The sequence below is a fragment of the Agelaius phoeniceus genome, chromosome 8 (assembly GCF_051311805.1).
Source record: "Agelaius phoeniceus isolate bAgePho1 chromosome 8, bAgePho1.hap1, whole genome shotgun sequence".
NCBI classification, from domain to species: Eukaryota; Metazoa; Chordata; class Aves; order Passeriformes; family Icteridae; genus Agelaius; species Agelaius phoeniceus.
In genome coordinates, this window is record NC_135272.1 from 9,300,698 (window position 1) to 9,318,633 (window position 17,936).

At 49.5% G+C, this 17,936-nt stretch overlaps 1 protein-coding gene across 2 annotated transcripts in view; it reads right to left on the bottom strand.

Annotated features, from left to right (window-relative positions):
* PBX1 (PBX homeobox 1) overlaps positions 1-17,936 on the bottom strand; it is a 133,709-nt gene that overhangs the window by 4,374 nt on the left and 111,399 nt on the right. The window contains exons 6-8 of one of the 2 annotated variants that reach the window (XM_054638359.2): positions 15,709-15,868; positions 8,406-8,518; positions 6,788-6,877 (exon numbers count right to left, since the gene is read on the bottom strand). In XM_054638359.2, coding sequence (XP_054494334.1) covers positions 6,788-6,877; positions 8,406-8,518; positions 15,709-15,868 — 363 coding nt within the window. The remainder of the gene's footprint in view (positions 1-6,787; positions 6,878-8,405; positions 8,519-15,708; positions 15,869-17,936) is intronic. The other variant, XM_054638360.2, reaches the window with a different exon arrangement.

A 17,936-nucleotide genomic window follows, 5' to 3' on the forward strand; every position in this document is an offset into this window, starting at 1 on the left:
GGGCTCCATCACAGAGCAGAAACATTTCTGTTGAAAACAGATTTTGATAAAGTGCTAGTGCTCATGGAAAGTCCATCCCTTACAAAAAAAAGCAGTGTATTTCTCCAGAACCCTGAGCTCTGGTTGTCTGGGGTTTTTTAACCCCCAATTATAACTCTTCCTCATATGGAAGAAAGAAAATAGCAAGCAGAATGAGCAGCCTGAATGTTATCTGAACCCAAGTGCTGTGAATATGCAGAACAATCAGCGGGTCCCATGGAACTGCTGAGCTGAGCTGTGCCCCCCAAAAAAGCTCCACATCCCCGCCTCATCCAGGGAAACACAGCCACAGCTCGACAGAGGTGCCAACACTATATCCCATCTGAGGGTTCATGCAGCAAACCATGGCACACAACTCATTTCTTCTCCTAAAAACAGATGCAGAGCCAAATTCTCCAGGCGCTCCAGAGCTGAGCTCCGGAGGGCCCCGGCTGCCACGGGCAGGAGCCGGCAGCGCACAGAAGCTGCTCCTCTGCTGCTGCCATCCCCTCTGGAGAGGAGCAGATGTCGCACCCAACCTCCTCTGCTTGCTCTGACATTGATACAGTGCTTGGCAAATTAATCCTTCCCAAGCACTGCCCCAGCTCCAGTTGGCAGCAGTGGCTGTCCTGCTTTAGACACGCCCGGGCTGCTTTGCCCACTGTGGCTGCCTGGCCTGTCCCACTGCCTGCTGCATCCTCCAGTGCTGGCCCTGCCAGCTGGGGCCCTGCACACCCCACAGGGCTCAGGGGAGGAAATCTCCCCACCCTGATGCTGCCTTAGGTTTTAAGTGTTTCTGTTCTGTTCTGGTGTGCAGCTTTTAGCTTTATATTCAGTGTTACTGGGATCTTTTCACAGGGTGGTGAAGACAAAAAATCCTATTCTAGCTGGAGACTCAAGGACAATCTTCAAAATAAACAATGTGAGAAAAGGAGAGTGGGCAAGCAAGCAAGGAGGAGGAAAGTTCATAATTTGAAGATATTAATTAGACAGTTAACTCCTAGATGCAAATGGACTAAAACTTCTAAAAATGTGAGATCTTGTCACCAAGTCTTCTTTTGCTTCCATCTTGGAGCCATCCAGGTACTGCCAGGGTATGGCTTTTGAAGACACTTCAATAAATATCCACTTTATTCCTCTTAACTCTGTCTAGCCTCTGTTCCAGCTCCTTAAGGCATCACTGAGGTGCTGCTGCCCAGCCCTTGCCTGCCTGAGAGGATGCTGTGATGGGAGCAAAGAGCTGGCAGGCAGGAGAACTCAAGTTTGAGGAGTCACACCACCTCCCAGCAGGGCATGCACAAAGCAAACAAGACAAGAGGTGTGTGCACACCCCTTGCTGTGTCCTTGTGCTTTTCCATACCTGCATGGCAGCAAAGGGGCTCAGGAAATCAACAGCAAGGAATCATGACCTCAGCTTGCTCACAGGTTAGCAAACTCACTCTGCACTACCTCGGGTGCAAGGTGACACCAGACGATGCCCGAGCATCACCAGCCCCGTGTACCCCATGCCCACTGCCCCCACCAGCTCCCACCCAGAGCCAGGCCCTGACCCACCATCCCTGCTCTCCCCAGGAGGCAATACCCACCCTTACACATCTTGGACTGCTGCAAGAGGCAGCAATTACTGTAGATTATCAGCCTGACAATGACAGGCTGCGTAAAGAGAGACACAGAGCCAACTCCGCCGCCCCGAGACTGGCATATTCAAGTACACTTAGGACATTAATAGCAATTTACGTGCCATCAGTGAGAGAGAACCACAATAGCTGTGCTGGCAGCCTCTTATTACCAAGCCTGTTATTTGTTGGAGTTACAAGCTATAATCACAACAGAAACTTTCAAAACCCTTATCTTGCGTGACGCACCAAATCTATTTCAGAGCCGTAATTGCTATGTCACCGGAGAGTTTGCTGCTTAATGCACTCAGATGCCATTTAGTGTTTGCAGGGTCGTTACAGGAGCAGGAGGGGGGAGAGGAGAGCAGTGGGGGCCTGTGGAGGAGCAGGGCTCTGGCCCTATTGTGCTCAACTATTTTTAGCCTTTTTCTTTTTTGCCTGCCAGCCACAGAAGCAATCGAGCGGTGGCTTCACGTTCAGCACCCAAAATCCTTGGAAGGCACTGCAGATTGGGAATGAGACTTCCTGTGCTTCAGGAGTTTGTGTGGCTGAATGCAACCTTGGTTGCATCCAACTGGGAAGTCAAGGGGACGTTGGGGAGAAGCCAGTGTGGCCTGGGAAGGCCTAAGTTGTGGGTCAAGTGACAGAAAGGAGGACCCAAGGTTGGCTCTGACCCAAGGTTGGCTGTGACATCTTGATACCATCCTTTGGTATGGAAAAGTCCTCCATGAGGAGGCTGGATCCCTCCCCAGGCAGAGGGCATGCAGGAACCATCCCCACTCATCCTGGAGTTCACTCCATCGCTGCATGGACCAAGCCACATGTGGGATCCATCCAGTCCCACCCAGATGGCTCCATGTCTTCCAAGCAAGGAATGCCCTGGGGTTTGACTGTAGTAAATCAGTTGGGATCTCCCTCAAAGACAAGGGAGTCTTCTGAGGAGGCTGCTCCTCATTGCAGAGCCCCTGCACATGGCTGTGACTTCTTCAGGAGGGGCAGATGCCAAAGACAGAGCAGTGGTCTCCAGGACATCTTTTCAGATGTCACCTTCTGGTACCAGAGCACAGGCAAAGCCTTGGTGACTGTCCAAATATGGAGCCCCAGTGAAAGACTGCTGAAGTAACTGGTTTTGATGCCCAATTCCACAGGTCTCAGCATTTTTGTCACCTCCAGCAAGTCTGGCTGGCTCCCTGCCCAGGCCTCCTACGTGGGGCTGGGAGATGACTTTCTGCCAATTTTTATCGACTCCTGCTTAGCAAGGAGGCTGTCTCAGCACCCCATCTCCTGTGACCAAATCCTAGTCCCCCCAGCAATGGCACAGGGTGTCAGAACAGCCTCCAAACACCCCAGTTACCAGCCAGTCTGACAGAGCAGCCTCAATGCCTTTTCAGACCTCTGAGCTCCTAAGAGCTTTATCAGGACCTCCTTACAATATGCACTGAAGGTCTTCTCACACACCAGAGAATCCAGCCTAGTCAGGACATCCCTTCCCCAGGGTCATGGCCAGGCATCCATGGCCATCAGAACACACCAAGGCATCCCTTATGGATGGAGCCTGTCACTGAAGCCCTGCCAGACCAAATTCTCTAATTCCATTCCTGGTGTGGTCAGGACCACAAACCAAAACTCAACCACGATGGTGAACTGCAGCTGGCTGAGGAACAGAACAACAACTTTTTTCCCAAGGCTCAGCTTTTTAGAGCAGAAGATCTCAGGTTAAATAAGGAGCTCTCAGCTTCTTCTTTTACCAATCCTTGCTGACAAAAGTGGATCCAAACTCCCTGTCACACCCTGCCACTGGTCACCACCATCCAGGTCACACACACACTGCTCTGTGAGCAGGCACAGGTCTGCACAGAAGCAGTTTTAAATCAAGACCTTCACTCTCTGATGAACTTTAAAAACAGCTCGTCATTTTACATGTTTAAATCATCCGTAAATTAAATTAAGTCCAAAACCAAATTTCTGAAAGGCTTTAAGATGACTATAGTTCACTCATTCAGTAGCATATGGGGGAAGTAGAACACTTGGTGGATTTACAGCCATGGGCCAGCAGCAGGAATGGTGATGTTTTGGGGTAGGACACTCCAGAGGACTGTGGCCATAAATATCCAACTTCTACAGGAACCCAACAGCACCTGAGCTTTCCTAAATGCTTTGAAATCCCTGCTCTTGGGGGACCTCCTGGATACTCATGGACAAACATGAACAAACACTGAAACACTGTCCAGACAGCCCAGACATTTAACAACTCTCACCTCACAGTGCAAAACCCTCAAAACAGCCTCAAAGTTTGCCAAAAGGGGTGGCTACACCCCAAACCTCCCGAAAGGATTTAACATTTAACAACTCTCACCTCACGGGGCAAAACCCTACAGCCTCAAAGTTTGCCAAAAGGGGTGGCTCACACTCCAAACCTCCTGAAAGGAGAGGAGGTCCCTCCTTCTTCTCAGCGTGACACAAGGCTGGGTATCCACAGGACAGCTCCTCCACTGTCAGTGTCCCCATCCCTTGCTGGGAGCGGTGCTGTCCCCACCTGTGCAGGAGAAGGCTCAGTTCTCCCTCTGCCTCAGCCGTGGGTCACAGCACTGGTGATGGCTGGGACATTGCCCATTATCCTGCTAACGATGCAGAACCAGCTCCAGCCCTTCCCGCCCTCGGAGCAGCCTGTCAGCCACAGCAGCACAGCCTCCCAGGGAACTGGGCTGTGGGTAGATCCCTCTCCTCAGCTGTCACGACTTACGCGCATTTAAAAATTCATCCTCCATCGAGGAAGGCAAACCCCGAGCGCTGTCTCTCCTGCCAAGGTTTCCAGCAGTGGAGCTGGGCAACCTGCCGCTGACTGCCCGGTGCTGACGGGCTCCAGGGATGGCTTAACCTCAGCCCCGTGCAGACATCATTGTGACAGGGCTCCTGACTGGGTTTCGGCTCATCTCCTGCCAGCAGCTCACGGGGACGCTCGGGTGATGTGGGGACGGCAGCTTTGTGTGTCACAGTCAGCTCTGCCCCGTGTTCCTCCTCGCCATGGAAGGGTTCAGGGAAAGGCAGGGAAGCCCTGCCTGCCTGTTGGACACAGTCACCCTGCCTGCATTGAGGAGTTCCCCAGCACCAATGCTTCCAAAAGGGCAGCCACACCTCAGGGTGCACAAACTGGGACCTCAATGGGTGGGAAGACTTAAAGAGACATCCCATCCCTGCCTGGGATACAGGGCAAACAAACAGACAATCCAGAAGGTGCTTCCTAAACTGTCTGCTCAGCTCTGGACTCCCTGCCTCATTCCCCATGCCTACCACAGCTTTGTGGGGAACTGAGGAGTCACCCACAGGGTGCAGTGTCCCTTTGCCAACCTGCCCCTCTCTTGACAACATCCAGTATGGGTCAGTTTGGGCTCCTGCCCTCCCTGAAAACCAGCCTGAGAAGACAAGGGATGCCAAACATGCCAGGTCCCTGTTTGGGATGCACAGAGGGAACCGCCAAGCCCCTGCCACTCTCAGTCACCAGTCCTCATTGCTACTCATAGGAACACTGATTATCCCAAAAAGAACCACAGCCAGAAACGCCAGCCCAGCTCTCCTTGTCCTATTCAGCTTTTGAGTTTTCGCTCTCTCTTCCTTCTCCTCTCCCCAGTCACCCCCTCCCTACCTCAAAATCCCCAGCAGCAACTCTCCCCCCCAAATTTTGGCTTAACCCAGCCCACTGTTATTTTCCAAGCCAACTGCAACTGTAATCAGCTCAGCCTCTTTCCTTGGGGGTATTTTAATTTATACAAAAGTATCATCTCTTATCATGATCAGCCTGCGATTCATTTACTCTCCAAGTATTAAAAAGCCAGAAAGGGAATAAATTCAGCACACGGAGAAATTAATGCGGAACGATAGGCTCTTTCATGTGGCATTTCCAAGTGCCGTTTTTGCAAGGGGCTTATGTAATGAGACATAATTATCTGCACATGTTCAATTACATTACTTCACAAATCCTCCCTGCCTCTGCCTCCTGACGTCAAGCCGCCCACTAAGCCCTGGTGCCTGCAGGAGAGGGGAGCAGAGCCCCCCATCCCAGGGCACCCCTCTCTGCATGCTGGTGGTGGCCGTCCTGCAAGATGGTCACACACCAGGTGACAAATGGCCCAGTGGACTGGAGAGTGATGAGACTGGCTGGTGATGGCACCATGCTGGGGTCACCACCATCCCACCCAGAGGATCACCACCATCCCACCCAGAGGATCACCACCATCCCACCCAGAGGATCATCGCCTCTCTGACCAGTTCAAGGCTATCTCAACCATCGGCATCCCCATGTCCAGGGCCAGCTGCCTCCTCCTCTGTGCCACCCCGGACACTGCTGCCACCACCCACTCAGCACTCACAGCCTCCTTTTCCAGGCTGCCCTCCTCTCCCAGCTTGCTGTCACTGCTGCTGAGAGGGTGGACGATTGATCTGAGAAATGAAGTTGGATTGCTGTCCCGAATCTACACTGGGTTCTCCTTGTGTGTGTCTGATCGATTTCCCCCTGTGCGACACAGCTTGTCGCTACGAATTTTCATGCTAGTCAGAACCCGCCAGCGCACCCAAGAACAAGGAGAAGATGCTCCAGAGACCGCCCTCCCCCTCGCATCCTCCCCCAGCCCGCTTGGGCGAGGTTTCCTTGGGTTGATGCTGGTTGGCTTTGTGGGCTTTTTTCCTCCTTTTATTCGCAACCGCCATCGCCGCCGTGCCCACATCGCCGCCGCGCTCTCGGACCCTGGCCAGGGATGGGTTATTTTTAACCATCCAGGGTGGTGCCACCAGCATGGAGCCACCTCGTTTGCGGTGACATTGCCCACCATGGCTACAGGAGGTGTCACCTGTTTAGCAGCTCCATGCGTGGCCGCAGGTGGCGGGGGGACGCTGATGGGCTGTGACAGTGCGAGACGCCAGCTGCCTGCACGCTGCCTGCCCCGCCACCGCCACTTTTTTTGTGGGCAAAGCTGCGCCGCTGGCGTGACCGATACTGAAGCAATAAACTAGGTGACCGTAAAAGCAAAGACAAGTCCTACTAAGTGGCATTCTGAGCCCTATGGCTTTGAAATAATTGGTAGTGAGAGAACAAAAATGATAAAAAAAACCAAAAAACAACCCAAAAGACCAGAACCCAAGCCTGTTTTTTTTCTTACACTGATGCCCTGCGGACTATACATCTGACTTGCCGCGAGTCCGTCACTGTATCCTCCTGTCTGGCTGATAACATGGCGAAGGGTATCCACCTAAACAGACCAACAACAACAAAGACACAAATTAGAGGGAAGGAAAGGTTAGTGGCCAAAGCTGCTTCCGTTCATCTTTGGCGAGATAAAAGCAAACAAACACGGATAACAATGATCATGGTCACCATCGTAATAAAAACAAAGGTGTACGTTCGAAGAGGGATCAAAGAGAGCCGCAGCTGGTCTTGTGGAGAGAAATGAGCCAGAGGACCTCTCCTGCCTCCCTCACCATCCCCTGCCCGCCCCAGCAGCCCTGTCACACTCTCCTTGGCCCCATGTCCTTTGGCAAAGAGAGTGGGGAGGGAGAACAGCATGACAAGTGCGGGGTGGCATCTCCTGGAGCACACTGTTGCAGCCATCTCCAGCATCGTGCTCAAGGACCCACCTTCCTACCCTACCCCCTTCCACCCCTGACCCCAAGCACTGCTCACGGCAGCAGAAGGAGATCTTTGGAGTTGGCTGAGCGCCTCCACTGTGGAGGGCCCAGGAAGGAAATATACCTACCATGGCAAAGGCACCAGCAGCTCTCCTCTGGGTGCCCCATTCCTCTCCCTCACACCCCAGCCCAGCCCCAGCAGTGGCACATGTGGTGAGCACGTCTCACCGCCTGTGGATGATGTGTGCTCCTCATCCAGCCCCAGGGGGGAGCAGCCTCAGCTTTAGAGAGTTCTCCTTGCCCAATGCAGAAGTGTCAGAGTGGCTGTCGTCTCTCAGCACAGAACAGAGCCTTAGATGCCAGAGAGGGACTCGTGGCATATCTGGACATCAGATGGGAGGTGGGAGATCTGAGTGAGATCCTGGCTATTTAAAATTCTTTCTTTTTGCCCCAAGCATGGGTTGATGTTTCAGTATTGCTGCTCAAAGCTCCCTTGCTCTCTCCTCCTGGCATGTACAGGGGTGGTGTGAGTGCCTGTTCTTTGGGGAGGTAGGGAGATGGTCAAGGGTGGCTTTTAATTATAAAAAAATAAATTAAAAAAATTATCTACATATTTGAACATTTATTGCCTGTCAGCAGACACCTAGTTTGGCATCAAAGGAGTAAGTGGAAGTCTTGGAAAACGAGACACCAGTCCAAACATCTGGCCCATTCCCTTGGAAGAATAAAGCAAGCAGAACCTAAACCTGAGCTGCTTTTGTTTGAGTTTGTGCCTGTTCTTCTACACCTTCTCTCCTCCTAGTATGACTATCAAGCCAGAGCCAAATGCATTCACAAAGTGTGGGCAAGTCTCCTCAAGACCATGGTTGTTGGTTTGGTTGGGTGTTTGGTTTTGGTTTCTTTTGGATTGTTTTTTGGTTTGGTTTTTTCTTTTTTCTTTTTTTAGTGGTTGTTCCTATTGCCTTTTTTTTTTTTTTTTTGGTTGGTTGGTTGGTTTTTTGGTTTGGTTTGCCTTTTTTTTTAAAGTGTTGGTTGGTTGATTTGTGCTGGTTGAGATTTGCTCTTTTCAGACGGGAGGGAGAAGTGCCAATACAATCAAAGGCTCCTCCAACACTAATGCATTCACTGGCAGTACATCGGATGGGTCCCTACCTGTGACTGCACGTTGGCTCCAACCTGGGCCCCTTGGTAAGAATCCCCATTGAGAGACTGCACGCTCATGAACAAGTCTCCAGAGTTTGACATGTTAAAAGAACTGGAAGAACCTGGAAAGGAAAGAGTGAGGCACCTGAATCACAGAAAGGAAAAAGATCCACCCCATGACTCTCAGCCAAGAGGAAGGAACAACATGCAAAGCAACCACAAAAACAAAAACATACAGTCAGGTTAGTAGTATGAAGAACAGAGCAAGCAAAATAAAAAAAAAGGATGCACTCTTGAGGTTATTCAAAGCCACATGTTGTTACAGCTCAATGCCAAGAACATTCTTCAACAGCTCCTCAGCTGGAGGAAGAATTCTTCATGCTTTTGACTGAGACAAACAAAATACAGCCTGGAGGACTCGGACAGCATCAGAATCCTTCAGACAGCTCTGAAGGATCCCAGTTGTTGGAGGTGTCCACCCAGCAGACTGTACTAGAGACCAGAACTACCCAGACAAGCCCTGCTATCAAGAGCAGAAGCCTTTGCAGCAGGTGAACCAAGCCCATGCTGAGAAGCTCAGACAGGGTGGGTGATTCTAGCCCGAACTGCTCCCTGCAGGGTGAGACATCCAGAGCCCATCCAGCCCCACAGCTGGAGCTTTGGCTGAGCCACGTGGGGCTCTGTGAGGGAGTTCTGCATGGGGTTTGCCTTCAGGACATCAGGAACCCATCAATGCTGGGAACTGCCGAGCACCAGGAGAAAAGGCTCACAAAAATATGAAGGCATCTGGGTTAAACTCCCAGTGCCCATCACGCTGGCAAAAGTCTTTCATTGTGAGAGAAGACAAGGGTGTCACAGCCCTCCTGGGCCAGCTGCCCCAGAAGAACAAGCTCTGGAAGCAAATTCCCCACTGCATGCACCAGTCGTCGGTGTTACGCCAAAAAACTGTAACAGTGAAGACAACTGGGTGGGATCAGGAGAAAAAAAAAATCATAAATGAAAAGAGAAAATAAATCCCGCCTTTGCAGAAATAGAAGTTTTATGCCTCCAGCTTCAAGAGATATCTGAGCACCTCCTCAACCACTCAACAGAAGAAACAAACCCATCATGTAACTGTAAGGCAGGGAAGGCAGCAAGGGGGTTAAAAATAAATAAAAAGGTTTTATGGGATTATTTCAGAATTTATCGTGCAGATCAGCGCGTTAAGTGTGAGACAGCTCAACGTGCAAGGTTTAGTTATACATGACGTTAGCCTTGGAAAGGAGAGACTTCAGGGGCCCAGGTCAGCTATGCTCTCACCTCCAGTCCCAAATATACTCTCATCATCTACACTGCCATTTCCAGCTTGGAACACTGGCAACCACAGTCCTGGTGGAATTGCCCAACTATGGCTCATGTGCACGCTCTGAGAAATGCCTGGCAATCTCCCTCCCTTTGCTGGACAGGGAGGAAACAGGGACAGGCCCCAGCTGCACCCTGGAGGTGGATCAGGAAGGCTCCTCTGAAGGAAGCCACCTCTGACAGAGGTCAGGGAGCAGGTGGGAGGTCTATGCTGGAGACTTTATGTTCACTGCATTCTCTGCTGCTCTCTTAGTGACCAGCTCTTTTGTCAGTTCTCAGAATCCAAGGAAAGCAGAAACATCACTGCTAAATACAACACCCAAGACAGTCAAGAGAAAGACTCATCTTGAGCACAGTGAGTCTTGGATCAGGACCCTCCCACTGGTGCTCTGTGAAGCCAGGAATAGCTCATTGTCTGTGCTCACTGTCAACCTGCCCAACCTGTTCCAGAGAGCAATCCCACAGCGCTGCGTAAAATAACCGGGACTAGTCAGGAGGCAGCTGTAACCATCACCTCCTCCGCTCAGCTGGCAAAGGGCTCCTGTCACTTCCCAACCTCTCAGGTTACTTGCCACTTTGAAGGCAAAAAACCTAGAGAAATGAGCTGGCAGACTGGGGCCAGCCCACCCTGACAGTGCTCAACTTTAAGCGTGAAGATGGGCACGTTTCACACACACAAAGATGCTTCCAACCCCGTTTTCTGCTGCTGAGAACCAAAAGACTCTGCAGCTACCACTCTCAAGAGGCAGAGAATATTTCCCTCCTCTTTTGAGGTGAGCAGAAATCTTTGAGATCACACAAATAATCAGTGGCAGAGCTGGAGAGAGGACTCTGGAATCCCTAAGCACCTGGCATGGCACTGCTATCACTCTGCCCCCAGCTGAGCAACATTTCATCCCACCTTCCCCTACCAAAAGAAAATTACAACAACAATAACAAATAAAAATGCCATAAACTTAACTGATATTTTATTGAAACTTAACAAACCTGGCCATAAAATTGAGACTGGGAGGGAGGAAATAAAAATAAACAAACAGCCACAAACTCTAGTTCTGAAGAGCGACGGTGTCTTGGAAATCATGAGGAGCGCTGGAAATGTCACTTACAAGATATACACTGCTATTGGCAAGGGGTGTTTTTACAATATATGTGCATATCTAAACAGTAAATATGTCTTGCTGCTGATGTGGATGCAGAGATAAATATGCGCATAGCAATGGCCCCCATGTATGGATGCATTTGGATCAGAGCTGTAATTGCAGAGCCCTCTGCACTGCCACGCTGCTGCTGCTGCTGCTGCTTCAGCACTCACCACGCCCCAAATCACAGCAGCCCAAAGCCTGAGACACAGCTAAGAGGGGCTGATGCACCCAGCTGGGAGAGGGGGCAGCAGAGTGAAGAGCCTTGAAAATTTAGACTGGGATATCCTCCACAGAGATAAGATCCAGGAATACAACTCAAGTCCTTCCACTAGAGGAGGCTTCACTGTAAATCTAACCTGTTTCTCTGAAAGGATCCTTTCCTGAATGCACCACAGGCTTTTTGGGTGGTTGTAATTTGGTCTGGGGTTCCTCAGGAATTGAGAGGTTGTAAATGAGAGAAGCTCATCTTTGAGCTTCTCAATCCCAATTTTCCATTGCTCTTCACAGTTTTGAAAATGTGAGCCCAGGAGGAAAGCGCTCTGATCTTGGTGTGGAAGTCCCTGGAATTATTGTGGGTAGATAAAAAAAATCTATCAGAAAACCCATGGTTACAGCAGCGTGAAAGAGTGTTTCATCTTCAGCATCCAGACATCTTTTTAACACCAAGACTTATCCTCACTATTCCTTGGTGTTGAGTCTCTATCAGCACCAGCTTTAGAAAGAGTGCTGGAAATGTCTGAGCAAACTCTGGCAGTCAAATCTTGCCCTGGGTGAAAGCCTACATCAAAACAACACCTTCTAAGAGATTTCTTCCACCCCTAACACTTCTGATGAGCAAAGCCCACCTCAATTTTGCCTCCATTTCAAAAGTCTTCACAAACTTGACCATTGGTATCTTTTGAATCACTTTTTCAGCTCTTCAGAGAGCTTCTTCTTTGATGTCTTCTGTGTTCTGACAGTCTCAACTTCCACCACCAATTCTCCAGGACTTCTGGTAAGTAATTTTCTCTAAAGTATCTGACAATTCAAATGGTACCACAAATAAACAAACAGGGTAATGGTGTTCAGTGGAGCTGAAATCAATCCATCCTCATCGGCTGCCTCATTCCACCTACCACCACCAAGAGAGATCCAGCTGAACCTCTGAAGTGACTTTGGTCATGTCTACAAGATTCCTAGATGAAGTCAACAGTAATGACACACGTGCATTGAGAGCACAAGATTTATGCCTCCTGTGACTTTTTGTGGTGTCTTTACTGTGGCCAAAATGAGGGAAGAATGTGGTGATGGACTGTGTAGCTCCTTAGCTGGACAAAGCCACAGTGCGGTTCCAAAAGCCAGGGATGATCCAGCAGGACATTTGTTCTTTTTCACTTGCCAAACATTGAGGACAGTGAAGGCATGACCAGAACAGTCTCTGCTGAAGCGGAGTCCTCTCCAGTGGTGTGTTCTGGACACAAATGGAGGAAGGCAGAGAAGACACCCGTGCCTGATGAAGTACATTTCCAAGCAGCAGCTTCACAAGAAGATTTTTACAAAACAAAAGGATGAGCCGGTAAAAAAACCAGCTCAGGACAATTTTGGCTGCTCTGCATTCAAGATTTCACTGGATGCCATCACCTGTGCATGGCCCTTGAGGACTCTAGCTGGCAAAAGGCTCTGCCCACATAAAACAGCTTTCATTTGCCATGTGGTTTTTGTGCTGAGATTGTCCAGGAAATCAAAGTGAGGATGGGGAGTTGTTAGCCCAAACGAGCCAGACTTCTCAGCTTATTTGAACATCTGGCCGATAAAGCCGCGCCGCGCGATTCCGGATGAAAAGGTGTTTGACATTCAGGCCTGGGTGACTGAGGATGGGGGACCCTGCTCTCAACCTGCCAGATGGCCAGACAGATGCAATCCTTGCCCTTGTCAATGTGTGGCCAATCTCTTTGACTGACTGTAGCCATTCACTGATCTCCAGTAACATGGGCATCAATGAGAGAACAGATGGGCCTGCGTGGCCACAGCAGAAATGAATTTAGCTCCTGTCCCAGGTCCCACTGCTTCCAGTTCCACCTCCTCTTCCAACATCACAGCCCTCCAGGGACTGCACTGCTGGTCATTTCTTTCTCATGACCTGTCCTCTGATTACTTTCTTTCCACATGATCTATAATGTATTTAAACCAGGAAGTCCTACAAATTCCCAGGAAGTCCTATCTTTGTTCAGGCTACTTCCTCATCAAAATCTCAGCCAAGGATCTGGGAACATAAAGAAGTCCACAGTGTAAAAGGAGAAGCATTGGCCATCTTCACCTCTTCATCAGTTTCCATGATCCTCCCTGGAGAATTCAGCACATCTGATGGCTCATGGTCCTGGACACAATTGTCCCAATCTTTCTCAGACAGGTATTTCAGACCCAGCATGTGCAGGTTTGCTTCTTGCTGCTAGGGCCTACAGGACAACTTGAAGCAGGGGAGATCACATGATGTCCTCAGGATGTGTCTTTGTCCCAAAATGTGACCATGCAGCTGAGCTGTTACATCTGCATGGTTCAGCTGGGAGGATCTCCACTGTCAGGAGATAAAAATCCCACACAATTCCAGCTGTGTTCTCAGGAGAGGACCTACAAGGACACCCAAAGCCACCACCTCTGCAAGCTGACCCAGAGCACCTGGGGCCTCCCCACTGCTCTGCCACTGCTGCAGCATTACAGGCAGGGTGTGGGACGTGGGCCAGGTGAGGAACACTTTATCTCTAAGCAGAAGAAGAAGGATCTCTGTGGCCTGCAAGCTCCACTTTACTGCTTTAGCACCACTGACACTTCAGGCACGCGAAAAGAGGTCAATGACTCCAGACTGCAGACAAGTGAGCCACAAAGAGGACCCAGGAGCTCAAGTTTTCCCTGTTAATAACAGGACTGTTTGTCCTTTCTTGAAAGAGCAGTGTTATCCAGGGATTATCTCAGCTGTTTACTGCAGGGCACTGGCCAATTTATCTCTGAAACAACCGCGTTACTGCCTGTGGGGAAGGCGAGGAAACAGCCTTGCTCTGGAGCACTATTTAACCAGTCAGGCACTGAGGAAATGCTTTTTCTCCTATGTGCAGCCCAGATCCAAACCCACTCAGGCAATCTGAAGCTGTTCCCTTGCTATTCCAGACCTTTGGATCTGACTCCAGCTGAAGAAAGAGGAAAAGAAGGAAAGCTGCATCTCTTTGGTCCAGACTGACGTGGGCTGCAGGACAGCATCACAGGCAGCAGGCCTCTCCCTCCACACACACAATTCTGCCCTCTCCAGCCTTTTCTACAGGGGTGCTAACATCAGGAAAGCCCACCTGAACAGGTATTTTGTGTGAGCTCTTTGGAAAGAATGACATTTTTGAAAATGCAGTTAAATCTTCAACGGTTGAGAGAACGGGAGGGGAACAAAAATCCCCAAACCAAAAAGAAACAAACAAAACTCCAGCAAACTGTCTCTGCAGAGCTCTGCTGCATCCACCTAAGCCCTCAGAGCACCTGAGCCAGAGCAGACAGCCCTGGGTGAGGAAGAGGTGGGAGAGATTGTCCCAGCCAGAGACTCACGTCACTGCTTCCTCCCTTTGTTTGACCCCTGGCTCTCAAATCCTTCAGAGCCAGAGGTGTTTCTGGAGTGTGATTCCTCTGATACCTGCAGAAGCAGGGTTGTGCTCACTACAGAAGCATGTCCTGATGGCAGCCAGCATCTGCATGGCCTGTGTAACATCCCCACCATCCTCTTTGCTCCCTTCCTGCCTCTCTGATAACACCAAACATCACATCCCCATGGAAGGGCACTGTGAGCAAACACTCAGCTCAAAGGCTCAAGAGTGGCTTATTCCCACTTTCCCTCCCACCCCTAAAAAGAAAGCACAGATATTTGCATGGATTACAAAGTGTATGGCACCCATGAAGTTATTTTTTCCCCCTCTCCTTCTCAACAAATCCCAATTTTCCATTGCTCTTGGATCCGCAGCCCCTGATCGTTTTTGGGTTGGCCAACCTTGCAGCAGGCACCAGGCATGAACTGAGCATCATTCTCTAGCAGAGGAGTTGAAATCTGGGCAAAGTGCTCTGTGCCTTTGACTCTCAAAACAAACAAATGGAAACCACAGCAAATGGGAAGGAAGAGGGGAAGGGGAACGACCCATGAATTTCTCTGGATTGCACTGACACAAAGGGAAAATAAAATTCACACAGAGCACACTCTTGCAGGTGATCCAGACACTGTCATGTAAGCAATCAAAAGAGATAACCACAACAGAAAGAAAATCAAAGGATAAAAATTTACCCAAAACAAGCCCCACAATGGCATGAGCTAGGACATCTCAGAAATGCTGTGGTTTGTCCATTAGGATCACTCATGCTTTCAGCCCCAGTGAAATAAAATCATTACACAATAACTTTTCGAGTACTCTTTTTCTCCCCCCAAAGTGCAAGCAATCCCAGCCATGGTTTGTGGACCACTTTTCTGGTTTGTGTTTACCATCCATGCATATAACCCCCACCACAGCACCACCAGTCACAAGGTATGATCACATCCTTTTTTCCAACAAAAAACAGAACATGGAAGGGGAAGAGTGGAAAAAAAGGAGAAAATAGGGAGAAGAAAGCAAAGAAAATAAAGTATCCCCCCCAAAAATCCACCAAACCAAACCCATTTCCCTCTTTTGTTTTTTTTTTTAAGACCACAAAAGCGAGCAAACCAGACCCAGAGAATAAAAGCTGAAACAACCAAAAGGAGAAAACAAGAGAGAGACTCGAGGGAGAGGGGAGAACAAACAAAAAACTGAACACTGACAACCCAAAATAAAAGAAAAATCAAAACTAACCAGCTGAATTGGGAGTTGAGGGTGAGTTAGCCTGGCTTCCATGGGCTGACACGTTGGTAGCCGTGACAGCTGTTTTGGCAGCATAAATATTGGCTTCCTCTTGAAATTTACCTATGTTCTTCTTGTACCGGATTCTCTTATTTCCAAACCAGTTTGATACCTAGAGTGAGTTCAAGAGAAGACAAGGACAAGTTAAGGTTTCAGTTCTGCCAAGTGCAAACCTGGGTGAGGAAGGTGGATTAGGTCATGTTAAGCAGCGCAGATTCTTCCCCCCCTCAGTTTTCCTAGCACCTTTCACTCATGTGTGCCACAACAAACCCAGGAAAGGTGATGGGAGCCCCTTGGGAGCACTGGGTTTGTGTGGGTGTAGCTGGTTCTGCTATAAATGGGGATGCTCCACAGGAACCACCAGACCCACCCCACAAAAATCTTAAAATGGATTCAAAAAACCATGACAAAGTCAAATGACCCCAAAGCTGCACAATTTGAGAACAGGTGCATGTCGTTTTTATTTGCCTCCTCCTCAGTATCCCTTTGATGGGATAGATGCCCTGATTGATCAGAGAATTGACTGGGGCCTGGCTGACACACAGAATTGCTTCAGTATCAGCAAAGCTCTCTTTTGATCCATCTGAGGGAAATCAGGGCACAAAGCCAGAAGTGGATGCTCTTCATCCAACTGAGCTTGGCTTTGCAAGGTTTAGCATGAGCCAGGAACTTCAGGGGAAGGATGGAGAAGGAGCACAGGACTTGTCCTAAAACCTAACTTCAGCCCCAGGAAAGAAGTGTGTGCCTTGGGAAGGGGTGGAAGATGTTTCCACTGTGTTTGCTCAGAGACATGCTGATGATATTCCTGTTCACTCGTGGGCACTATCTCACACTGAGCTATTTCAGACATGGGAAAGATTCAACCCCACAGCTTGAGAAGCAGCTCTCAGCTTCTTCAACAGCACTGAACACAGAGAATCAGGGTAATGTCTTCCTATGTGCAGATGTCTAAGCAGAAGACAACTCCCAGCCACTCCTGACTTTCTTTGAGAGAGCTTATCAGGATAAAGGGAATGGGCAAATGAGGAGGATGCTGCAGCTCCCCTGAAAAGTTCCAACACTCCTAGGATTGCTTGGAGCTGCAATTTTGAGCTAGCAAGACCAACCCCTTTGGTGAGATTCCAAGGGCATTTTCCCTTTACTTGCTGGTGAGCAAGTACCTCAGTGCTCCCTCTTCCAAATAAACCAAACAAGAGCCAAAGACACAGAATACAATAATGGATGTTCACCCTTTGAAACCCATGATTTCTTCCTTATCTCAGGGAAAGCTTAGGCTTGGTGCTGCTAACTGAAACCCATAAGCTTTTATTCCTGTGCTTTCTATCTGCAGTGCTTATAAGAGCATCCAGCAGCTTCCACACAGAAGTGGCTTCAGCCACCAATTTAATGGCTACTGAGCTACAGGTATCCGACCCTGCAGAGCAGGAAAGAGAAAACATAACCTGCAAGAGACTCAGATCAGCACCCAGCCCATATCTGGGAGCAAACATTTGGATGGCACCACCAGGAGCTGGTGCTGTTGGCAAGGAACTCCATTCCACCTCTTGGTCCAGCTTTGTTACTAATGACAATGTGCTCCTTCACAATCTTCCCACATGGACATCTCCTCATGACTGCTCTTCCCATCCTGGGTGAACTCTGAGCACCACAGGGCAGGAGGTTGGAATATCCAGCCACCACAACCTATTTGCATTTTAAAATATGTGAAGCACCTGCCTAATCTGGTCAGACTCCAAGGTCAGATCAAGCCTGCTCAGGACTTGCACACATTCATGGGATCCCTGTGTTCCCGCTTAGTCCCAGCAGAACCAGACCTGAATCTGTGCCTGTCTCTGCCTTACTTGGGGACCTGTGTTCCCACTTAGTCTCAGCAAAACCAGAGCTGGATGTGTGTTTGTTTCTGCCTTACTTGGATGAAGGGAGACAGGCACAAAGCAGCCTTGATACAGCACGCTCAAAACCCCCTCCTAAGGGCAGCACTTCTCCTGGGCATTTTGTCTTTGCAAAGGAGAAGTTGTAAGTGTGAACAGATAAATTAGAAGTGAGAGGGGAAGCACTGGGACAGCTGTAGCTTTACTTAGGCCAATATGTGCTGTCTCCTGTAGGTAACTCTGGGAAGAAGCAACGTTTGGGTCTTCCAGCCCAGGGGAGGCAACTGGAGTCACTCAGCAGGCACTCAG